General features: G+C 38.8%; 1 protein-coding gene across 1 annotated transcript; it reads left to right on the top strand.

The window, feature by feature from the left end:
• Positions 1-12,399: 12,399 nt before the first annotated feature.
• Positions 12,400-22,872, top strand: IFI44L (interferon induced protein 44 like). The gene is given in 10 exon segments (XM_080915807.1): positions 12,400-12,520; positions 16,190-16,701; positions 17,362-17,410; positions 17,916-17,977; positions 17,980-18,037; positions 18,039-18,111; positions 18,801-18,953; positions 20,556-20,724; positions 21,933-22,033; positions 22,630-22,872. Coding segments are annotated over 9 exon segments (1,362 nt in total). The 5' UTR covers positions 12,400-12,520; positions 16,190-16,199; the 3' UTR covers positions 22,825-22,872.
• The last annotated feature ends 1,066 nt before the right edge of the window (positions 22,873-23,938 follow it).

Genomic DNA, 23,938 nt, shown 5'->3' with positions numbered 1-23,938 from the left:
CACATCCACCTACCCAATCCCACCCCCTCCCTGCCCTGGCATTCCCCTACTCTGGGAAATCGAGCCTTCACAGGATCAAGGGCCTTTCCTCCCATTGATACCAGAGAAAGCCATCCGCTACCACATATGCAGTTGAAGTCATGGGTTGCTCCATGTGTGCTCTTTGGTTGGTGATTTAGTCTCTGCGAGGTCTGGGGGTGTCTGGTTAGTTTATATTGTTGTTCTTATAGAGTTGCAAACTCCTTCAGCTCCTTCAGTTCTTTCTTTAACTCCTCCAATGGGGACCCCATGCTCAGTCCAATGGTTGGCAGCAAACATCTGCCTCTGTATTTTTCATGATCTGCCAGAGCCTCTCAGGAGACAGCTATATCAGGCTCCTGTCAGCAAGCACTTCTTGGCATCCACAATATTGTCTGGGTTTGGTGTCTGTATATGGGATGGATCCCCAGGTGAATCTAAATGGCCTTTTCTTCAGTCTCTGCTCCATACTTTGTCTCTGTATTTCCTTTAGACAGGAGCAATTCTGGCATAAAAATTTGGAGATGAGTGGGTGACTCAATCCCACAACTGGGGGCCTTGCCTAATCTCTGGATATAGTCTCTATAGGTTCTCCTTCATCTTTGCTGAGCATTTCAGCTAATATAATTCCTGTAGGGTCCCGGGAGCCTCTTGTTTTCCTGGCATCTGGGACTTGTTGGTGGCTACCCCTAGTTCCCCATCTCCCATCGCTACACACCTCTGTTCAAATTCTTATATTATTCTTATACCTTCCATTACCCAATCCTGCCCTTTCCTCTTTCCCCCTTCCCCTCTTCTCTTCCTCCAAAGTCCCTCCCACCCTACACCTCCTGTGATTATTTTGTTTTCCCTTCTAAAAAGGACTGACACATCCACAATTCTGTCTTCTTTCTTCTCGAGAACACATCAAAATGCTCATTTATCATGATCAAGTAGGCTTTATCCCAGGGATGCAGGAATGTTTCAATATATGGAAATCCATCTTAGTAATCCACTATATAAACAAATTCAAAGGAAAAAAAACTGTATGATTATCTCATTAGATGATGAGAAAGAATTTGACAAAATTCAATATTCCTTCATGGTTGAAAAGTGGAAAGATCAGGACTTCAAGGTCCATACCTAAACATACTAAAAGCAATATACATCAAACCAGTAGCCAACATCAAACTAAATGGAGAAAAACTTGAAATAAATCCCACTAAAATCAGGAACTAGACAAGGCTGCCCACTCTCTCCCTACTTATTCAATATAGTACTGGAAGTCCCACCCAGAGCAATTAGACAACCGATGGAGGTCAAAGGAACATGAATTGGAAAGGAAGAAATCAAAATATGATTATTTGCAGATAATATAATAGTATACATAAGTGACCCCAAAAGTTTCACCAGAAAACTCCTAAAGCTGACAAACAACTTCCGCAAGGTGGCCAGATTTAAAATTAACTCAAATTAATTAGTAGCCTTTCTGTACTCAAAGAATTAAAGAGGCTGAGAAAGAAATTAGGGAAATGACACCTTTCACAATAGTCACAAACAATATAAAATACCTTAGTGTGACTCTAACCAAGCAAGTGAAAGATCTGTTTGACAAGAACTTCAAGTATCTGGAGAAAGAAATCAAAGATGATCTCAGGATATGGAAAGATCTCCCATGCTCGTGGATTGGCAGGATCAATATAGTAAAAATTGCCATCTTGTTAAAAACAATCACACACACACAAAAAAAAAAACCATACATGGTATATGCTCACTGATTAATGGATTTTAACTCGTGGAATAGCCACGATCCAGTTCACGGACACGTTGTGTATTTGTTCAGTGCGCCATTCTGTGGCTCAGAATTTGGTAATGCATTTGAGCTGCTGACAAACCAATAGCTGCTCTCAGGTGTCCTCAGCAAGAAGAGACAATGGCGATAACTCAAATTCTGTCATTCATCACTTTATGCAAAGCATCCTAAATTCAAATTTTATTTCAGTGATTCATTATCCATGAGGAATTGCCTCATTTAGTTTGAATTTTAATATTTGAAAAAAAACCTTCCTCCAGAATACTCAGTATGAGTTTGTATCTATCTTTTATCATAAGATGTGCTCTATATATTCAAATTAGCTGCTGGCATCACAGAGACATTTGTAACATTCCTGTTAAAATATTGAAAAGTGACTTTTCTCTAATTTGCATAGAATAAGTAACATGGGTAAAAATCATCACAAGTAGCATAGATTCCTTTATTTATTTAATATTTATTGGAGGGAGAAGTGAGATGTCTCAGTCTGTAAAGTGGTTTCAAAGTAAACATGAGGAACTGAGTTAGAGCTCTCACATTAAAAAAACAAATCAAGAATACACACACACACACACACACACACATGGTAGAGTTTGCCTATAATCTCAGTGGTGGATTGCTGGCCATACAACAGCTAAATCAGTCAATTACAGATTCAATACGACATCAAATGCAGATGATTGAGGAAACCAGTAGACAAACTTACTGTGTCCTAGTGCTGCGGTACCTATTGTTTTAGGTATTGAAGATCTTTTTCTAACAAATAATCATTCCAGTTTTTAAAAAACAATCTGAGTATTTTCCCGTGAGCAATCAACTACAATATCACAGGAGTCTGAGCTCATTGTCTCTACATTGTTTTTTTTTTTTTTTACAAGAATAGCAAACATGCGATTTATATTTGCAATACAATGTCTTAGGAAGCATCACACTATCTGTTCAAGATTATATACAGCAGACCTCCTGGGAAACACTTAGCTGCTTTGTAGGTTTGTTTTTTGTCAACTTGACACAAATTAGGATCCACCTGAAAAGAGAAATTCAGTTGAAAAAGTGGCCTCATCATATTGGCCTATAGGCAAGCTGTGTACCATATTCTTGATTAATGATTGATATGGAACGACTCACCTCATTGCGGGTGCCACCTATGGGGACCACCTGTGTTGAATAAGCAAGCAAGCTGAGCATGCCCTGAGGAGCAGATCTTCCAAGTAAGCAGCTTTTCCATGTCTCTCCAGACTCCTGCCTTGGCTTCCCTGCTGGTGGGTGTTCTTCCTCACGCTGATTTTGGTCATGGAGTTCACCACAGCACAATAGAAACCTAATGAAAACTTCAGCCTTTGGGACAATAAATCTTCTCAGGCGCAAAGTTATTTTGTGTTGGGTAACCAGATGTGTTAAAGATCTCTAATTGTTTGAAAAAAAAGTTGAAGTGGTGGAAAAAATGGCTGAATTAATTTATATGTGAAGAGAGATGAAAACTCCAGGAGGGACTCTTTTACTAAACAAATTGAGAAATAGACTTCCTGGTTTCACTGATCTGGACTATATCTGAGGTGGTCTTTTCTCTAGGACAAAGAATGGAATAAGTGTATGTGTGTGTGTGTGTGTGTGTGTGTGTGTGTGTGTGTGTGTGACTGAGTGTGTATGTGTGTGTGTGTGTGTGGTATGTGTGATGTGTGTGTGTGTGTGCCTGAGTGTGTGTGTGTGTGTGTGTATGTGTGTGACTGAGTGTGTGAGTGTGTGTATATGTGTGAGTGTGTGTGTATGTGTATATTGTTAGAAGTCTCTGGGCATGAAGATTCTGCTTTGAGCTTAATGAGCTTCTCTGTCGAATGGGTGTCAAGTGCTTAGTCTCCCTTTCTTCCAGGAAGTCATGCCTGTCCAATGCCAGATCTGAGTCAGTGGAGGGTATGAACTTCACAGAGGCCAGAGGGTGAGAATTAGTGTAAATCAGTGTTTTCTCTGGGGCTGGGAACAATGACAACAAATGGTAGATGACCAATAGTAGACGTCAGGGCAGAGGAGAAAGGATTCTATGTGCCTCTAGGACTCCACGGTAGCATGTGACTACATAGTGCAAAATCTGACTATGTAGCTACATGTTCTAAAAGCAAATTATGTTGGTTTTGCTTTATCTTGAAATAATTTAAAGCAAAAAAATTACATGTAGAATCCCATAATCAAGTTGACACACAAAACCAGCCAGTGCAGATAGGTAGCTTTTGGTCATAATATTTTAATCACAAAGGGCAAAAGTAATGGTGCATAGTTGAGAAAAGGGGAAAAAACCAATACAATTGATAATGAAAATCTACATACAATGGTACTTATGTATTTTTTAAATTAATAAAATATTACCTCTAATTTCATGGCAATATAAAAAAATGAATAAAATTATTTCTATTCATCCTAGTGCCATATTTTAGCCTGCTCTGTATTGACATTATTAAATTAGTATTTTTATAATTATACATGCTAAATTATATTTCAGAATCTGGAATTTGTTACTTTTGTCAAAACACTTACATGTCCTTTAGTTGTTTTACTCAAACCTTTTTCCTTAATCATATTATTTTATATGATATATATGTTCATTTATCATCTACTTCTAGTTCTTGCATGGAACTTTACATAGCTAAGCATGATACTCGTAAAGCTCTTTTAAAGTCAAGGAAGCAGGTTAATAGCTATTAAGACAGATAATCTAGAGTTTCACTGTCAGCATCAATTATACACTCACTGTCACATAGAAAACAGAAGCATGAATTTACCTGGGTTTTTCAGTTTCCTGAAAGTGTATTTCACTTGCTGAGTACATGTGGTGGCTTGAATAAAAAATGACCCTCTTTAGCTCAAATATTTGAACATTTGAATGTGGTGTTGGGGGGCAGGTTGGGTGAAATAAAGTTTTTCCGTGATAAGGAAGTGTATGCATTATTTGAAGTCAGCTCCATTAAGACTGTCTCTAAGGACAGGCTGGCCATCACACCCTAGCATTTCCTATAAAATCATGGTGCAGAAGGACATAGTAATGGAGGGTTTGTCTTTTTCCACCAGTAGAACCAGCATGTCTTGGTTATTGATCCCCACATGCCCTGCACTAAGAACAGATGGTCCAGTGTATTGATCACTAGGTATAAATTGTAACACAATATTATCTTTAGAGAAACACTTGTCCTACCTTCTCTTTTAACAAATATTTGCTGAACTCCTTTCAATTCTTGTTATTCTTAAAAGCCACAGATTAAAACTGTGTATTAATTGCTACACTGTGACAAGTGAGTAACCAATGTTCCCTTCATAAGAGTACATAATGCAACAGGAAAGCCTAGGTCAGCTCTCCCATTAGAAAATATCTGATCGTCTTTAGCCTTAATGAATTTGTTCTTAGGATTTGCAAAGCACTTTGAAAATCACTGATTAACAGATGAAGACCTCTTTCTTTGATTGGTTCAAACAGAAGTTCATATTCAAACTCCCTGGAACTATTGTCTCACAAATAACATGGAATCATTTATAATTTGTTGTCATTAAAATGACCCTCCTTTCCTTCTGGTGACCCCTAAAGTGTTTTGTGTAGCAGTTACTTCAGTAGAAGTTGAGAACAGAGACCATAGGGAAAGCTCACCCCGGCACAGAGATGTATCAATTCAAAGGTACACAGGTGTGAAGGCATTCAGTGCGTTGGATGCTGTAACACTGCATCTCAGGTGGAAAGTTTTCAAGGTCTGTTGGGACTTGGGCCTTAATAAGTTTTGAATCATCCCCAAATAGGCTTCTCAAGAGCCAGAAAAATGGCTCAGTGAGTAAAAGTGCTTGCTGCCAAGTCTGAAGATGGAGTTTTTTATTCTACATGATTTGCTCATGATTCCTTATGTAATCTAAGCAAGGATGTGAAGATAGCTTAATAACCAATAAAATTCAATGAAGGATTCATGGAACTGTGAGATTTCAACTTCTGAATTTAAGATTTGAAATGAAACGGAATCTGTTCTAAAGTTAGTGATGTGGGTTGGTCTTGTCTGCTGATTATATAAAAGAAGAAATTGATATTAATGTTTTGAAAAATCATAACAAGAGCTGTGGGAAATGAGCACACTTGTTCTTAGATATATTGAATTATTTTAATGGAGGGATGAATATCAAACTTAGGATCTTATGCTTGCTAGGCAAACAGTCTATTAACTAAACACAGCCTATTCATATAATATTATAAGTAAAATTTAGTCAAAATATCAAACAACTATAATATTTACTATATTATGAAAATATTAACAATCTAGAGAGTATAAATGCCTTTAACAGAATTCTAAAACACCATGACCTTTCATTAAGTGATTATTATGAAGTAGGAGAGACTCATGTGTAAAATCTGCTCCCACATCAGAAAGAGTAAATATAACTTAATAGTTTTGTAAATGGGAGAAGGGGAACTCTATAAACTACAAATATGTTACTTTTGTACATTTTTAAGAAGAAAAATAAATATTCATAATGTGAGTAAAGATGGTTATTATATTGAAATAAAAGTTGAAATCATTATTGAAGTGTATGCCCTATATACAAAACTGATTTCCCTGGATAAACTCTTCATCAGACTGTTCTTCATTAATTCTAGATCTGGAGCTGAGTGAGAGCCGGAAGTCATCTTAGTGATTAAGGTCTGAGGAATCTAGACTGAGAAGGAAGCTGCCTTAGCTGAACAAACATCCTTGTGTCTACCTGAGACACAGGATCTTGAAAGATGTCCTGAGAGGGGCTGTGAGTGGTGCTGTCAGGCAGCTGCTGCGAGGGGCTCTGCAGGCATCAGGACTGCCTCAGAAATCCATCATTTATGATTTTGCTGATTTTTCTTTACAGGCATGTGTGTGGGGCAGTGGGCATTTAATTTAGGACTTGGTTCTCGTACAGGTTTCAAGCAATGAAGTCAGATTGTGTCGTGGGATGTAAGCCTGATGTAAGTTCCTTTACTCAGTAAGCCCTTTTGTCAGCTTTTACTATTCTGTATGAGTACACTTGGCAAACAATGTTTATCTGGGGGAACCTGAAATGCTTTTCATTAATTCCAAGAACTTATTAATTTCATGCCCATTTTTCCAAAAGAAAAAGCAATATGCCCGTATATATGTGTGTATATATATATGTGTATATATGTGTGTATATCATGTGTGTATGCATGTATATATATTATATGAATTATTTAATAAGAATTATATCTTCTCTTTTCCCAACTATCGAAATATTCACCTGCAAGGTGAGGGCATTAGGAGACAGGCCTTTGGGGAAGTCTATGCAGCTGACTGGAGCCCTTGTGATAAAGTTTATGCCTGCCCAGAAGAGGCGAGAACTAACCGTCAGTTCAGGGGGACTGAGAAAGTGACTGCTGCCGAGGATGTCTCCAGACATGTCAGAAATAATGCCCGTGGCTCATAAGCTGTTGAGTCTCTATGTTCTGTGCTATCAGCTGAAGAGTTGGAGTGACTAAGACACGGAAATGAATGTTTGCAACGCTGGCTGCACGTGTGTTATCCTGGGATCCCTCTCCCCACCTTTGCTTCTGTCTCTGAGCCCAGCTCCCTTCTCCTCCTGCTTCTCCCTGCTGTCCCATCTCCCATTTTGTCAGAAATTAATATGTGGATGAATGACTATATTAACTAATATATCAATACTTTTTAATGTAAGAACATAAAGTCACGTAGGGCATGAGACTGGAGTGGTGTCTAGTAGCTATCCACTGAATCTTTCTCGTTCCCAAACTGGTTTGGTGATGAAGATTAGACTTGATTTCAGAGATTAGTGGAGAAAACAAATAAAAAGAGGCAAACATTGGTCACCTTCCATTAAACTTAAGGATTCTTGTGTGTGTGTGTGTGGGGGGGGGCTTTGAAAGCATTTATTTATTTATTTTTAGTTTCTGTAACTGCATTTATTTTTATTTTATTTTTATTGGTTATTTTATTTATTTACATTTCAAATGTTACCCCCCTCCCCAGTTTCCCCTCCCCAAATCCCCTACCCCAAGCCCCATGTCTTCTACTTCTGTGAGGATGCTCTCCCATCCACCTACTCCAGGTTAGCATCCCCCTATGCTGGGGCACTGAACCTTCACATGAACAAGGGCCTCCCCTGCCACCATTGCCAGCTAAGACAATCCTCTGCTAAATATGCAGGTCCAGTTAGTTGATATTGTTGTTCTTTCTATGGGGTTGCCATCCCCTTCAGTCTTTCCTCTAACTCTTCCATTGGGGGTCCCTTCGCTCAGTCTGATGGTTGGCTGTGAACATCTGCATCTGTATTGCCAGGTGCTGGCAGAGCCTCTCAGGGGACAGCTATTCCAGGCCCCTTGTCAGCAAGCGCTTCTTGGCATCAGCAACAGTGTCTGGGTTTGGTGTCTGCAGATGGGGTGGATCTGTAGCTTAAAACTAATTAATTGTTTATTCCTGCTGTTATGAGACAGTCTCTCTATGCAGTCCTGGCAAGCTTCGAAGTCCCTGCATAAATCAAGCTGACTTATCTTGCTACCTGCCTCTCCCCCTAATGTGAGTGGCAGCTGAGCAGGGCTGTGCCACCACATCTGGCCAATTATTGTTTTCTAATGATGCAGTTTCATTTTCTCTGCACCCCGGATGTGCTTTATGGAATTATTAGCCTGGGGGTGTAGTAGTGAGTAGTGGGACACCCTTCTACCGTTGGGACAAAGCAGCTCACTGGTGTCCGGAAGTGATGAAGCTGAGACACCAGGAGAGAGATATTCCCATGGGGGAGCTTCAGCTACCTTGTCTGCTGACAACAGACCTTGTATGTTCAAGACACATTCCTTGGTCTCTCTGATAAATCTCATTTGTCTTTGGTTTCTCTTTCTTTGGTTCATAAAATGGTTCATGAAAAACGGTTAGTTTCTTTAGCAAAAATTTAGCACCCCCCCCCCCCTTTTTTTCTTGTTCCAGTTCCATACACAAACCATGGCCTGGTTTTTGCTTTATTTCGAAAATAATTTTGTATGTTTTTATTTGTTTTTATCTTTACCATTATAACCCTTGGCCAACTCATTACAGCCCACTTGAATTGCCACTGACTTTTTCCAGTCTCCTACTTTTGAACCACCTTTTTCCAACAGCCACGGTGATGCCTTTAATAGTGCAACCATACATAGTATGTAATTCCCTGACACAAGCTCCATCTGGTCTGGGTTTACTGTGTATTCCTACCCCTCTCCCTACATTAGACGCTCTCCATACCACTTTCTCGTCTATTGCTTGTTGCTGCCTCAGAAACTGATGGCTTTTTCCTGGAACTTTTTCATGGCTCATTTCCAGAATTAGTTTCTCACTTTTGAAGCCTTAACTCAAATGCTCCTTTCTCAAGGAAATCCCCCTGAATAATCTTATCCAAACTATTATTTATTATTATAACCACCCAGCAAAATAAGCCTGCTTTCACTGTTGAAGTGAATATGTTTGCTTCTGTTTGCTATGGGAAATTATCATTTTATTCTGCTATTGAAAATAAAGTTTCGTGAAAGCCACCCTGCCTGTCATAATCGGCTCTTGTCTGCTCCATCTCTCCATCTCTTATTAAGAGGCGTGCACATCGTGCTGGTACTCCGTGTTTGGTGTGTTGGGAAAAGAACTAACAGGCTTAAATTGAAAGTTTTGATCTTCATCTCATCAAATTAGCTAAAACCAGGTTTTGGCCAAATGGATGAATTCTGTTTGTCAGCAGATTTTACTAGAACTAAGAGCGTACGTGCATTGCAGGCAAACAGAAGTGTTCTAAAGTATATTTGGACCCAATGGGAAAAGTAAGTCTGCCTTACACTTGTTTGGCTTTAGGTTTCTCTATTGAATGTATGAGTTTCACCAAGTTAAACCGACAAATGCTGTCAAAGTTTTATTGTGTACTAGCAATGTTATGAGGTAGGAAACACTTGTTTAACTCAAGACCTGAGGGACTGAGTTTAGTAAGAGTCAGGGTGAAACTATTGTGACAGCTAGAAGTTGTCTAACTGTAACAGGCAGTTAATACATATCAGCAGTGCAGCCTTCACAGATGGTCTAAATGTGGCGACACTTTGCTATTAGCCCCCGTCTGTGCCATGTTCCTATCAGGTTAAGAATAGACTGAGGTATGACGTAAGCAATGAAAATACTTCTCTTGCATAACAGAAGTTTATACTCCGTCAGCAATGGAGACATTGGATGCTAAGAGTCAGAGCAAACACAAAGGCCATGAACTACCCATTTCTATTTGTTGAAAGTCTTTATCAGATCTAAGTGGAATCTTTAATATTTTTAGCGTGCAGGATAATATCCTATGAAATCGTGTGATTATTCTAATCAATCAGAAATCTTCCTTGATGAAGCTCACTGTACCATCTGGAGCACATTTCAACCCAGTATACTTAACATAACTATAGTTAACATTATGCCATATAACATCATATTATATGTTAGCATTATATTATACAATGGAAAAGACTGAGAGTGTGTTTCTAAACTTAGGAATAGAAACACACTGTGTTGTTATGTGCAGGACGGAAGTCCTAGGTGGAGTGGTAATGCAGGAATAGAAAGCTGGGTTAGTAGTAAGGAAGAAATCAGATTCCAGGCCTTGCCATTTGAGTCACTTGTATGTGTACAATGGTCTCTCATTGTGGACTTAGATTTTGTTTTCTTGGTGACTGATGGAGCCGAGCACATTTGCATATGTCCACCCGTTAGCTAGGAAGTGCCATTTTTCCTAAACGCTGGGTTATAGGTTTCCATTAAAGATTCTCGTTGGAAGTGCTTCATGCCACATTAGTTAATCAGTGGAGTGGGATGTATTGCTCACACATGGAGATGACAGATGCAGCAGCTAGGGAGGGTTCACAGCCGGCACCTCATAGCTGTCTTCACATGGTGGTGAGGGAAGCAGCTCTTCAGAGCCTAGTTCATAAGGGAAACAATCTTATTCGTGAGGCCGCAGCTCTACATGCTATCACACTGGGGATCTGCTTTCACGGTATAAACTGACAGGGTCAAATATTTAACCACGACGCTTGATTTCATAGCCAATAGTTGTTTTTCCAGTTCTCCTCCTTCTCCTCTTCCCCCTCCTCTCTCTCCTTCAACCTTCTTCCCTCCTCCTCTTTTCCCTCCTCTTTTCTCTTCTCCTTCCCTCCTCCTTCCCATCTCTTTCCCTCCTTTCCCTCCTCTTCCCCTTCCCTCTCCTTTCCCTCCTCCTCCCCATTTTTTCTTTTCCTCTTCAATTTCCCCTCATCTTCCCTTTCCCTAATCTTCCTCTACCACACCTCTTCTTCTTCCCCTTCTTCTTCCTCTTCCCTATCTATATTATCATCTTTGTCCACCTCTAGTTATCAGTTTATTTTCTCTCAGCTCCAAACCATTCTCTTCATTGCTGAGGCCCTGTTTTTAGTCTTCACATGCTAGGTTGACGTTAAGCCAGCAGAGGGCACTGGAGAGAAACGGCAAGGGAAAGGCAACTTCTCAGGTCGCAGAGACTCCAGAGGACTTGGTTGGCACCTCCTTTGTCCACTGTGTTCTTATCTGGACTCCAAGCCAAGGATAGTATTACCTGCCTTCCCTCCTCATTGGCTACTCCATATGTCCGTCTTTCCTGGAGACACTTTGGTACACCTACGTGTGTGCTTTACCGTCTCTTGGTGCAATCAAGCCAAGTTAAGATTTACCATGAAAATAACACATTATGAAAGACAGTTTTGAATTGAGTAGAAAAATAATTTTCTTAGGTTTAAATATTTAGCTCATCATTTTTTTTTGGTTTCATACTCTTTGATCTTATTGACAAACTCAATTTATTTCAGAATAATATCTAGACTAGGCTCTAGAAGATTCCATGTATGAATATTTGAATCTTTGCCATATTTGATAAAATATGACAGCATATGTGCCCAGTAATGAAACTTGTAAACACAAAGTAATGATTGTTTTTTAAGGAAACATCTACATGGGGCTTTCCTGATTGTCATTTCCAACATTTTCAGCCTTAGAAGAATATAAGTGTTCCATTTTATTCTTACCACATACTAGTGACAAATATTTTATAGTCTCCTTTATTATTTGGCCAAATTCTTTTATAAATAGTAGCTACAAGAAAAATGTGGTAGCTTTTCAATGCAGCCCTTGGGCAAGACTGGAAGTATATCTCGGGAAGAGCATGAGGAAGTAGAGCAAAAGAATAAGGAAAAGGAAGGGCGACATTTGCTTTATCTGCCATGAGAGGTAACTCCTTTGGCTTAGTAACAGGAATGGGAAATTCTTGCCATTTTCAGGGGACTTTCTACTCAGCTGCATGGTCATTTCCCATAAGGCCTTGACGGTCTAGACTCTGAGATACCTTTATGTGTCATTATGTACTGCAATAGTAAGAGTCCCAACACATGCCTGCATGTGGTCAGACTCAAGTATAATTTTTTTTTTCCTGCTTAGCTTTCGATTTCTCATCCTGTTTCTTCTAGGGAGGAAAACGAAAGTTAAGTAAGAGCAGTTGGCATGCAGCCAAGTAAACACACAGCAGAGCATTTCTTGTTCCGAGTTTCAGTTTGGTTTCCTTGTTTGGTGACTCTGGGACCTAAGACAGACAACGAACCTTCCATTCTCCAACTGCTCCACAACCCAGAAAAAAAGAGTTCTCTACTTAATTAATTTACCCTCTAGTTCAGACTGCTCAGCGTTTCAGCAGCAGGTAAGCACTTCCTCCAGACTTCAGATCTACTGTTCTCTTTGATCTTCAGGGTGAAACTGGTGGGGTGACCAGACCACTCTCCTTTCTGTTCTTTGTGTCATGAAAATGGGTACACTGCTAACTTCAGGGAGGGTGAGCTCTAGAACAATCTCCAACATTTCTATCACATTTCAACCAGGATTTTCTTCTTACAGCCCGATTACCTTTGAGAGAAAGGTAATCCTTGGAAAGTGGAAGCCATCTCTGAGTCCCTCCTCTGTCCTCTACGTTACTTCTATCACAGATGTGTGCACAGACCAGTGGCTTGTGCATTATCTGTGCGTATAATGTCCGAGTGCAGTCTTTGATAGTGCGTTATGTTCACGCTTTAGAGAGATGGCACCAGACTTAGCTTTTTCATGCTGACTTTGCTTTTGAAATTAAAAGAAAATTATTTGACTTTTACCCATGTTTATAAAAAAATAGAGCTAATCCATTTATTTCAACTGCTGTTGATCTCCTGTGTGGATGAGCCAAACTGTGACTCACTGATGAATTCATGTACTCAGGAACAGTGTGGGCCTGACTGTGCATGTCCTACTGAGCTATATGTGGCCATGAGGACAATCACAATCATTTTGTTTAAAGTATTTATTTATTTTATGGTTATAAATGTATGCCGAAATGTTCATTTGTGTACCCCATACGTACAGTAGAGGACAGAAGAGGACATCGGACCCCTTGTAATGGGAGTTTCAGGTAGTTATGAGGGAGCTGGGAACTAAACCCTGGTTCTCTAAAGAAGTAGCAAGTTCTCTTAATTTTTGAGCCATCTATCCAGCCTCTAATACAGATGCTTTAGAATCTCTGTGTCTGGGGCAACTTTTGGCACTGTTGGATGGTTACTTCCCTGTGAGATGTGTGAGGCACTGTATCATGTTACAGAATGTTCATCCCTTTCCCTGTGTTTACCATCACCTCTTTGAATTGCTCTTAACATTCTTGGGTAACTTTTTTCTGTGTGGTTCATGGTTTCAATTATTCCTCTCTAAGGATAGCTTTGTAGAATATCAGTATAATCCCCCAACTAGTTTTTATTGTCTCTTTTTCTAGGACAATTATCTGTTTTAAAAGTCAATTTGATCTTCCTTTACAGTTTACGTCTTTAATGTCTTATTTCAGAAATCCAGTAATTAGGATGAGGTGCAATAACCCATACTATGAATTTTATTTATCTGAATGCAAACAAGATTAAAGCTACTTAAAGATCAAACTAAACCGGTATGACTCTAGTCTATTCAAATGCCTTCTCTGGATCTCCTCAGAATTTCAACCCATTACACATGGAGAACACTAGCAGACTATTTTTGTCACACTCCAAAGTAAAAAAATTGATTTCAGTTCCACTAGTCTAGTTGAAGCTTTACTTAATTGTTTAGAATCTCTGGTGACCGGTGTATGTGTGTGTGTGTGTGTGTGTGTGTGTGTGTGTGTGTGTGTGTGTGCGTGTGTGTGCACATATACCATAGCATTTCTTGAGTTCAGAGTATAAGCAGTTGTGTCTGTACTTGCCTTCCATTTTGTTTGAAGAAGGTCTCTTGTGCACTGCTGAAGATATCGGGCTACCCGGCCTGCATGCTTCGACCCGGGCTGCATGCTTCTACCCGGGCTGCATGCACTTACCAGCTTCACCCACAAGCTTTAGGGGATTTTTCTATTTGGATACCTTTTCACAATAAGAATGCTGGTTTTATAGATAAGTACTACTGTGCCTGGCTTTACTTTAGTTCTGAGAATTTGGGCTCCACCCTTGTACTTGTAAGACAAATACTTTGGTCGCTGAAGCACCTTCCAGCCTCTTAGGTACCTCTCTGATGTTGACACCCATAACCCAGAGAAGTGTTATTCTAAATGCCCAGTTTACCTTTCTGTGCTAACTCTTCTGAATCTTAGACACTGATATAATTATTTATTGTCTATGCAGTATTTTAATACTTCAAAAATTTTTAATTTTAATTTTAGTAACTAGTATGATGGCTGTGAGGTCAGCTGTCACCGTGGGACTTGTGTATCTTTTGACTGCTTTCCTATTCTGTTATTTTCTCTGTAAACTATTTTTTAAATATATATTCATCTTGGTCTTTTATTTTATGGGTTGACAAGTCATAGTCTATTCATGGTAAAAATGTTTTATTGACATGCATTCATGTTCGTTTGTTTAGATATAGAATTAGTATATTTTTGTTACTATGACAACATATCTGAGACAAGCTAACTTTGTAAAGGAACAGGTTCTAGATGTCTGAAAGCTGTGCCGTCCGGCTAAGGTATATGCTTGTTCTCTGTACCGCATCGAGGAGGATTGTGTCATGGTGGTACCATATACATGTGGGAGATATCACATGGATAAACCAGAAGTCAGAATCCTATACAGTCTCAAGCTTTTATAACAACTTTCTCATGAAATATGGGTAGAGGTCTATGAGTAATGCTTTGGTTTATTTTAAGAGCAAGCTTCTAAATTAAAATAGCTATTTCTCACTAGGTCCTGTCTCTTTATTGTTCTCAGTCATTGTATTAAGGGCAAAGCTCCCAATAAATGAGTGAAGTCCAGTCAAACCTCAACACGTATTGTCTATAACTGTTGTGATTACTATGGTGGTCGACTAATCAGGGTAGAGAATAATGGGACTTTCTATGAACCAGCTATAAAAATAATGACAGGGAGACTTTATTATTTATAAAAGCACTGTAGCTGGGTAGACTCTCAGCATCTTGTACAAATTAAACCTGACTGTTCGTAGTCTATGCCTTTCCACTCATTTATTTCTTCCTCCTCTGTGTCCCTGGAAAATCTCTGGAATCTGCTGCTTTTCCTAGAGACCCTCTTTCTGTCCAGAAGTACTGTCTTCTACTTACTGCTCAGCTATTTGCCACCAGATCTTTATTAAGTCAATCAGAAGGTGAGGGAGGATGGACATTTATGAAATACTGAGGTGGGTGGTGAGCCACGGAAACAATAATACCAAATTCCGACAGCCAGAATTTATTCTCCGCCCATCCAGAATTAACAATTGAACATTGCAGACACATTTACACAATCTATAAAAGGTTATTTCAACAGCAGAGACTATGTGATCCACAAAACATAGATAAAATATTTTTTGTGATTACTAATTTTTGTTTTGTAGTTTTCTCTAGTCTAGAATTTACTATCAACCAATGTTAAATTTTATTTATTTATTTATTTATTTATTTATTTATTTATTTATTTATAGTCAAGCTTTCCCTGTGTAATTCTGGCTGAACTGGAACTCACTATCTATGTAGATCTGGGTGGATTGGAACTCACTGTTTATGCATATCAAGTTGGCCTTATATTCGCAGGCATCCACTCATATCTGTCTCCTGAGTGGTGGGGTTAAAGGAATGTGCCATTATTTCCAGCCCAATGCTAAAATTTAATGCTATTTATCATTTCAGAAGTATTTTATCTTTCATACTTTCTAAAATTCATTTTTCAAGTAATTTCTGTTCTTCCATTCCTACGTATTACATTATTGGCTTCAAACTCTTAAAGTCTTTTTATTGGGTCAGAGGTCAATAGAACTCACTGGAACTAAACCAAAGCATGTACTTTAAACTGCTATATTTTGCTAGTCACTCAACTTCTATTTGTTTCTCTGTCAGTTACAGGAACATGGAAGTGACAACCAAACTGACATGGAGAGAGGAAAAGATTCTGGAAAAACTGCTTGGAGATGCATCTTTGACTCTTCTTTATCAGTCTAGTTTTCATAAGAGCAGCACTGTCGAGATGACAAACAAATGTTCTCTTCAGGGACCCACAATGACAGTCATTCACCTGAAGCAAGAAATTGTGGGCATTTTTATGCTGGAGGATTTTCCCAGTTCAGATTCTGAAAAGCCATGTACTTGTGCTTGGTTTTCATTAAAAAAGAATGATAGCTCTGAAATAACAGCTTTATGTTTGAAGACATTAGTATCAGTTGACTCTGAATGTCTGAAGATGTCCTCACCCAATGCTTTGTCACTCTCTCTGAATATACACCACTCCATACTTTTTCCAAATGATGCAGTAATGAAAGAACTAGAACTCAATTCTCCAGAAGAAAATAGATGTTACCGTCCTTACCCTCACTACCTTAAATGTTTAAACTGTGAAATCTTTCGAGTTGATGGTATGTACAAAAGGATAATGTGCTTTTACGCTTGATTCTAGTTTTTCCAGTTTATGTATTATCATTTCTGTGTAAGGACAAGGAAAGGATGAGCCTGGTGTGAACAGAGGACTAAGGACTCCAGACTGCTGTGAGCAGAGATTTAAGGTGTCCATGTATAAGACAATCAGCCTTGCTGCCTCAGCTCCTCTGCCATACCCACAAACACATTTTAAGTGTGCATTAACTTATACCTTCCTTTGTTCTATAAAACTATAAAAATTCAGTGAGAATGCTTCCATACTGGAACATGACATTGGGGTAACATTAATCTGGGTTCTCTGCTCATGGTAACTCAAAATGTCTCCAGAATAAGCTATCTCTTCTTCCCTTAAAGCAGAAAGACCCAGCTGGAGATGGAGTTATGACTGGAGAGGAGAGGGAACCAGGAGGGAGAGAAGAAGGAAGGGAGATAGCAGAAACACCAGGAGGCTGAAACCCATCACACAATAGCAGAGATTCATCTCTTTTCCTCTTCCTCTCATGATGCAGCCAACCTGAATCCTCAGTTGAAAAGGCCTAGGTTAAACAAGCAGACCAGCCCTGCTTAGGAGGGAGACTCAACCACAGGCAGTTAACGGACAATTCAGGGAGCTTACTTTCCTGTGCTTATTTTTGTAGGCATTAAGAAAAATCCATACTTCATAAAGAAGATGGTGACTGCCAAACAGTGAGTTAGATTCTTGACTTTCCTATTATTCATTTTACTGAGATTAATTGCATTAAATGCTGGTAATAAACTAGTAAGAAAGATAAAAAAATCATATTACTTAGAATGATAAAAGTTGTTGTTGATAGACAATATTCCAGTTTATTTAAAAACAACACCCTTTCCAATTTATAGATGTAAATATATTTTTATTTCCCCTTAATATATTTTATTCCAAGTGATCACTTATTCTCAGCATTAATAGCTCTCCAAAATTTCTGTTCTAAAGTTAATAGTGGCTTGTTACAGGTTAAGATTTCATTCTGCTATATAAATGTAGTTTATTTAAGTGTAAAATATATAACCTGGAGTGTATATGGTGCTATACTTACTATATTATAAAGCTACTATCGAAAGAAGCACGTAACTAAACCCATCCCTAAAGTGGAAGACATGGAAGCTCTAAGGTATTTATAGTGCCCTGTGGAAGACCTGCTGTTGTATTTAATTCCTGCATTCTAAACAGGCACCGGGAAAGATTCCTCTCTGCTCTCAGAGCCTACAGGCCTTATGAGGACTTGGTCTCAGAAGTCCGTATTCTCTTGGTGGGCCCAGTAGGTTCAGGAAAGTCCAGCTTTTTCAACTCAGTGAAGTCAGCTTTCCAAGGTTGCCTAACTCGCCAGGCCATCGTGGGGTCTGATGAAAGCGGTATCACTAAGCAGGTACGTCACTTACTGGATTGTAAAAGTGGGATCAGTGGGTCGTACGGAATACGTTTGTTCATTCCTTTGTCATTTTCTCTTTACACACAACCTTCTTCTAATCTACAATCAGATGCTAAGTAATTAAGTAAAGCAGAAATAAACATCGCATCAGAATCATCTCTATTCAATAATATTATCCAAAGAAGACTTTTGCTTTTACAGACCCAAGAATTAGCTACATGGAAACACCTTTCCAGACTTGTTGCAAACACACTATAAGACTATAGCATCTCTTTGTCACTGGTTCTATATTCAAGAGCTCAGAACATTTCTAACACTTTCACAAGTGGCATCTTGTTTCTTGATGTGGGTTTATTTCAACATGTCAGCACAGTCTGCAAAGTCAAGGCAAGATGCTATAAAACATCAAATCTATTAACTGAAGTGCTTCAATATCGGAAGTGTAGTGATGTCATAGATGGGTTCTGAACTTGGTAAGAGTGCAGCGTTAGAACATCCCCTGTGGTGTGTATGCAAGAGCTGTGACTACACAGCTTGATGTGCCATAAACCCGACCCTCTGAGGCAGAGGTAGGAGGATCATGTTGCTTCTAGTCCACTCACTGCATTAAAACATCAGCAAACTTTCCCCTTTCCTCTTGTTCTGAATGCTTACAAATATATTTTAACTCGGTATTTTTTTTACAGTACAGAGTATATTCTATTAAAGATGGAAGCAGTGGGGAAACACTCCCATTTATGTTCTGTGATACAATGGGGCTGGAGGAGGAGGAAGAAGCAGGGCTGTGCACAGATGACATTCCTCACATCTTAAAAGGTTGTGTACCAGACAGGTATCAGGTGAGATGTCCTTCATTCCAAGACACTTTAAATTGTTCCATTTTTTATCCTATAAGACCAATTAGGCTGCCACATGTGATTCCAACATTAGTACTATTACACTATGTGTGTGTGTGTGTGTGTGTGTGTGTGTGTGTGTGTGTGTGTGTTCATGAAAGAAAGGTAAAGAGATGGTCCTCATCTATGCCAATATGAAATAACTAAATGTCATGATTCGACTTATATAAATTCCAGGAGAGGTTCACAAGATTGTTTTGTTTATATGGTTCTTTTCATAATGTCAACTATGAGAGAAGAGGAAGTCATTTAAGTAGATAAACCAGTGGTAGTTTAATTTCTGTACTTGTTTAAGTGTAGAGAAGACATTGGAATAATTATCCACGTTCTGTCGGAGTATTCCATAAGAGTGTTGTGGGACAATACTACCTCATGTCAGGATCTGTATAAATCTGCATAAATGGGAAACCATGAAGGAAGTTACATAATGGTTTCTCTAAGCCTTAGATTTTAAATGTATGACATGTAAGAATATCGCAGCCTGTATCCTAGAACATCTGAGAACAATAGTACTACATAGTAAGTGCTCATAGTGTTAACAATTTAGCATCTCATGTTTAGGTGTGGAATATAGCAGAATTGGCTTCCATTTCTAGATGCTGGTTCTTTTTTTCCTCTCAGTTGAGCTTCACTGAAAACCTTGATTTTGTGATCAATCATTGATTTGAAATTATTAATTAAAATATGCATTTTGTTCTAGACATGAAAAGAATCCCTAAAAATAAAATCCACAGTTAATTAAAAGCACAGGTATTATTTTCAAGAGACTCGTAGTGTAGTCAGGTCAAGGACTTGCGAAGGTACAGGGAGGGAAAAAGCAGAAAGATGGGAGAGTCACATCACTAAGGCCCTCAGATTTCATATCCAGGAGTAAGTCAATTCCGTTCAACATTGAACACACACACACACACACACACACACACACACTCACCAAACACTGTACATACTTAAATGTTTGATATGTTTTGCAGTCTATCTTGTTTATGGTAATGACAAACTAACTAGGAAGTTGATGTTTCTTTCATTTTACTCCACCTCATTTTTGCCTTGAAAAAAATAAGGACTCCTAGTCTTTAAGTTTCAATGCCATTCATTCTCTCCTTTTTTAACGCCCCGCCCATCCATAATGCCCCGCCCATCCATAATGCCCCGCCCATCCATAATGCCCCGCCCATCCATAATGCCCCGCCCATCCATGGGTCCATTTCAGCAAAGTTCTCAAAGAGGAACCTTAAAAGGTGCCTGGCAAATCTTCATGGTATTTGCTTCTGGATATTGAAGATCTGAGTTAGATTTTTAAAGTATTCTTTGCATTTTCCTTTAACAATTACAGTGGCTAGTTAACATTTTTACCATGACGCTGAAGCCATATGTCTTTGAGAAAGCTCTGGGGAGTGAGCTCTTGGTAATGAAAGACAAGCTGGGAGGAAGGGAGGAAACTTGAACTAAGCAACCAGGGAAGAGGAAACTGAGTGGCTGTGCTGTCTGCAGTACAGATTAATCAGCGGCTCTGCAAAGTGAGCATCAACTTCTGTTTCTGTCCAGTTCAACCCATGTGAGCCAATTAAGCCGAAGCACTTGGCTTACGCCTCTCCACCTCTGAAGGACAGGATTCACTGCGTGGCTTTTGTCCTAGACATCAACTCTGTCAGTACACTCTCTGATAAAATGGTGGCCAAGCTGAAAAAAATCCGCAAAGACGTAGTAGACTGCGGTAAGTCTAGTTGTATAAACGTCGAGATTTTTAAAATGGTTACGATTTCATGTGAAGTAATGAAGAGGTACATGTTCTCCAACTTTGGCAAATGTCCTGAGCCCCAAGTTGGTAGCAGGCACAGAAGGGGTCATTGAAAACCTTGCCTAACACACATGTTAGCCCTCAGAACTGAAGGTCTAGGCTGTCTGTAGGTTTAATTTGTACAATCCTCTTTTGTTTTTTTTAAAAATGGATTCACCTTCTCACAGGAATTAGCTAGTAAGATGAAAACTAGAGAACTGACACTGTTACACTCTTTTATTATACATGGTGACTCGTGCACACATAGCTATGTTTACAACCAGGATATGGAATCATCTCATGCCTACAAAGATCACGCTCTGACTGTTCGTCATCCTTAACTACTTGTGACCATATCTTTATGGTTGTGCATATATATATATATATATATATATATATATATATATATATATATATATATATGTTCATAGGCCATGTTTTGAGATTGGCTGTTTTAACCGAGCCTAACTAACACCCTTTCAAGTTCATGTCAGACTTTCTAAGTAGTGTCTGTTTACTATTTGGTTGATGAGTAATATTTCTGGTATAGGTATACCAGGATGTTTCAGATATTATTTTAAAAATGGTTTTGAGCACTAGTGTTTTAATTTTTTAGGGGGCATAGTTCCCTAAAGGCAAGACTATAGCATAAGGAAGATATATATTAATTAAAAAAATAATCACCAAAATGCTACTCACAGAAATGACTTTATGTTACATTTTAATTAGCGTTTCATGTCCAATTCAGGTTTTCTGTATTCTTTCCAATATTTGGTATCATTGGATTATTAATTATTAAAATTATTAATTATTAAAAATTAACTTATGTAATAGATGTCTAGAAGCTTATTAACATAGTATCAATTTGCTTTACCTAATGAACTCTTTAGTTCAGTGGTGTTGTAGTCATTTCTTACTTTAAAAGCATACCAAGTTTTCAGACTTACTGTGGGTTTAGGATTATCTAAAAGTAAGTTCTCCTTTTGGAAGGAAATAAGCTTTGGAAGAAGATCTTGCTCCATACTGAGATTATTGGGAATATTTTACATCCAACTTTTCCAGTGATCTTAAGGAGGACAGTGTCTATACATACATTTCAAACTATCTTGGCGCAGTCCTATAATAATGGTGTGTGTTTGATTCAGGTGTAGGACACGTAGCCTTGCTCACCAATGTGAATGACTATGACGAAGTTCTTGATGAAAACTTTGTAAACATGACAGAAAGTGTGACTTCTCTAAGCCAGGTAAAACATGGTGCTTATAATCGGTCGATATGGGGATAGAAACCCAGCTATCTGCTCGCTCACTGTCTTTTGTTATCTCCAAGCTTCCTGTTGGTGTGTGCATGTATCTGTGTGTGCACGCATGTGTATGTGCGAGCACGCATGATTATTCATACGTGAAACGAGAATTAGGTCAAGGTGGCTTCGGTTCTGCAAGTCTGATGCTCAGAGGCTGATATCCGGATTGCAAGTTTGAGGCCTGTTTTAGGCTACTGAGTAAATTGCAGACCATGTCTTAAAATAAAAAGGAACAAGGGTTGTAGACGTAGCTCAATGAAAGGGACTTACAAGCATGTTTGAGGCTTGAGTTTAGTCCTCATGAGTACAAGTAGATCGATTGCTCAGTTCAGTCCAACTTATATTTTGCTATAATTATCCATATTATAATTGTATTCTAAAGAGAATTTATCAAGCCATCACCATTTCAGATTCTGTGTTCATTGTTCTTAATATTTACTTAACTTTCTACTATGATATACTTCCTATGTATGTATATATAATATATGCTTCATAAATATATTTTTACATAAAATGCATCTTAAATATATTTTTCACAGGTACAGAATGTCCAAAACATGCTAAATATTCCTATAGCTAATATCTTGATGGTCAGCAATTATGCTTCGGAGAGAGAGTTGAAGCCTATGAAGGATATTCTGATCTTTGCTGCACTCAGGCAGATGTTGAGGGCTGCGGATGATGCCTTAGAAGACTTGCCTTTTGAGGACACTGGTAAACTGTTTCCTTTCTAAAGCACTGTCTTTTTGGTAACTCTTAGTCGTGGTTCAGTGGGGTGTTTGGGGCCCATTTTCCTAACCCTGACATGTATTGCAATAAGTGATAATTTCTGCTTTAGCTTGTCTGGCTTTGGAGCAAGCTGAGGATTGGCAGATTCTCCTGTGACAGTAGCATCACTGATTTTAGCTCAAGCCTCATTGCCCCAAAGACAGGCACCATGAGGCACCACGCTGACAGCCTTTGTTAATGTTTGCTGTTCTGTTTTTGAGAGTATCAGCTGATGGCTCCTTTAACAATGAGTCACACATCAAAAATGAAGGCGAACCCTGAGAAGCGTAGCGAAAAGAGATGTCCTAGGACAAGTGGGCTTCCATATGCCCACACCATCTATAGTTTTATATATGGAGAACGGGAGTGTCAGGTCCTCCTGGAACTGAAACAGGGGCCCATGAACCATCTGATGCGTGTGCACATCTACATGTGTCTTTCTCAAGCTCCTCAGGCAAAACAAACTTAGCTTTGCTTTTGCTTGTTCAGCACATTATGCAACTATATGTACCCTAATTGATTGCACAGCAGTAACGAAATGATATAGATGTTTGCTATTCCAAAGAGAGAAACAGGATTGGATTGACCTTGTAGCTCACCACAATGTCTAAAGAGAATTAAGCATACTCACGATAACTCCTCTGTACCACCTTTTCTAACTTGATATTTACCTAGACATCTACTCCATAGGTATCAGAAGATATAGAGAGTGCGAGGAGGGAAACAGGACAAGGATATAAAGGGTGGAGAGGGTTTCACTTGTCTCTGGATGAAAGCATGAATGTCCCTAAACAAATTTAAATGAATTGAAAAGAGCCAATATTTGTTAACAACTTGATTAATTAGATTAATCATTTAACTTCATGCAATAAAGTTTCTTCCTGAATGTTTCCATGTTTAATTTTAAACCGACTGAATTTCAAAACATCATAGGTATGTCTCCAAAGTGGAACTATTGAGAGATGAAATCTTACTAGTCACCAAAGAAGGTTGTCATGAAAATCCTTAAAATGATTCTGAAGTCCCCCTGGTAACTGTCAAAGTTAGAACTATTGTTAAAGGAAAAATAAATCTTATGAT

Source organism: Micromys minutus (assembly GCF_963924665.1).
Source record: "Micromys minutus genome assembly, chromosome: 4".
NCBI classification, from domain to species: Eukaryota; Metazoa; Chordata; class Mammalia; order Rodentia; family Muridae; genus Micromys; species Micromys minutus.
The sequence above is the reverse complement of the archived record's forward strand: the minus strand, read 5'-3'. Positions and strand labels throughout refer to the sequence as shown.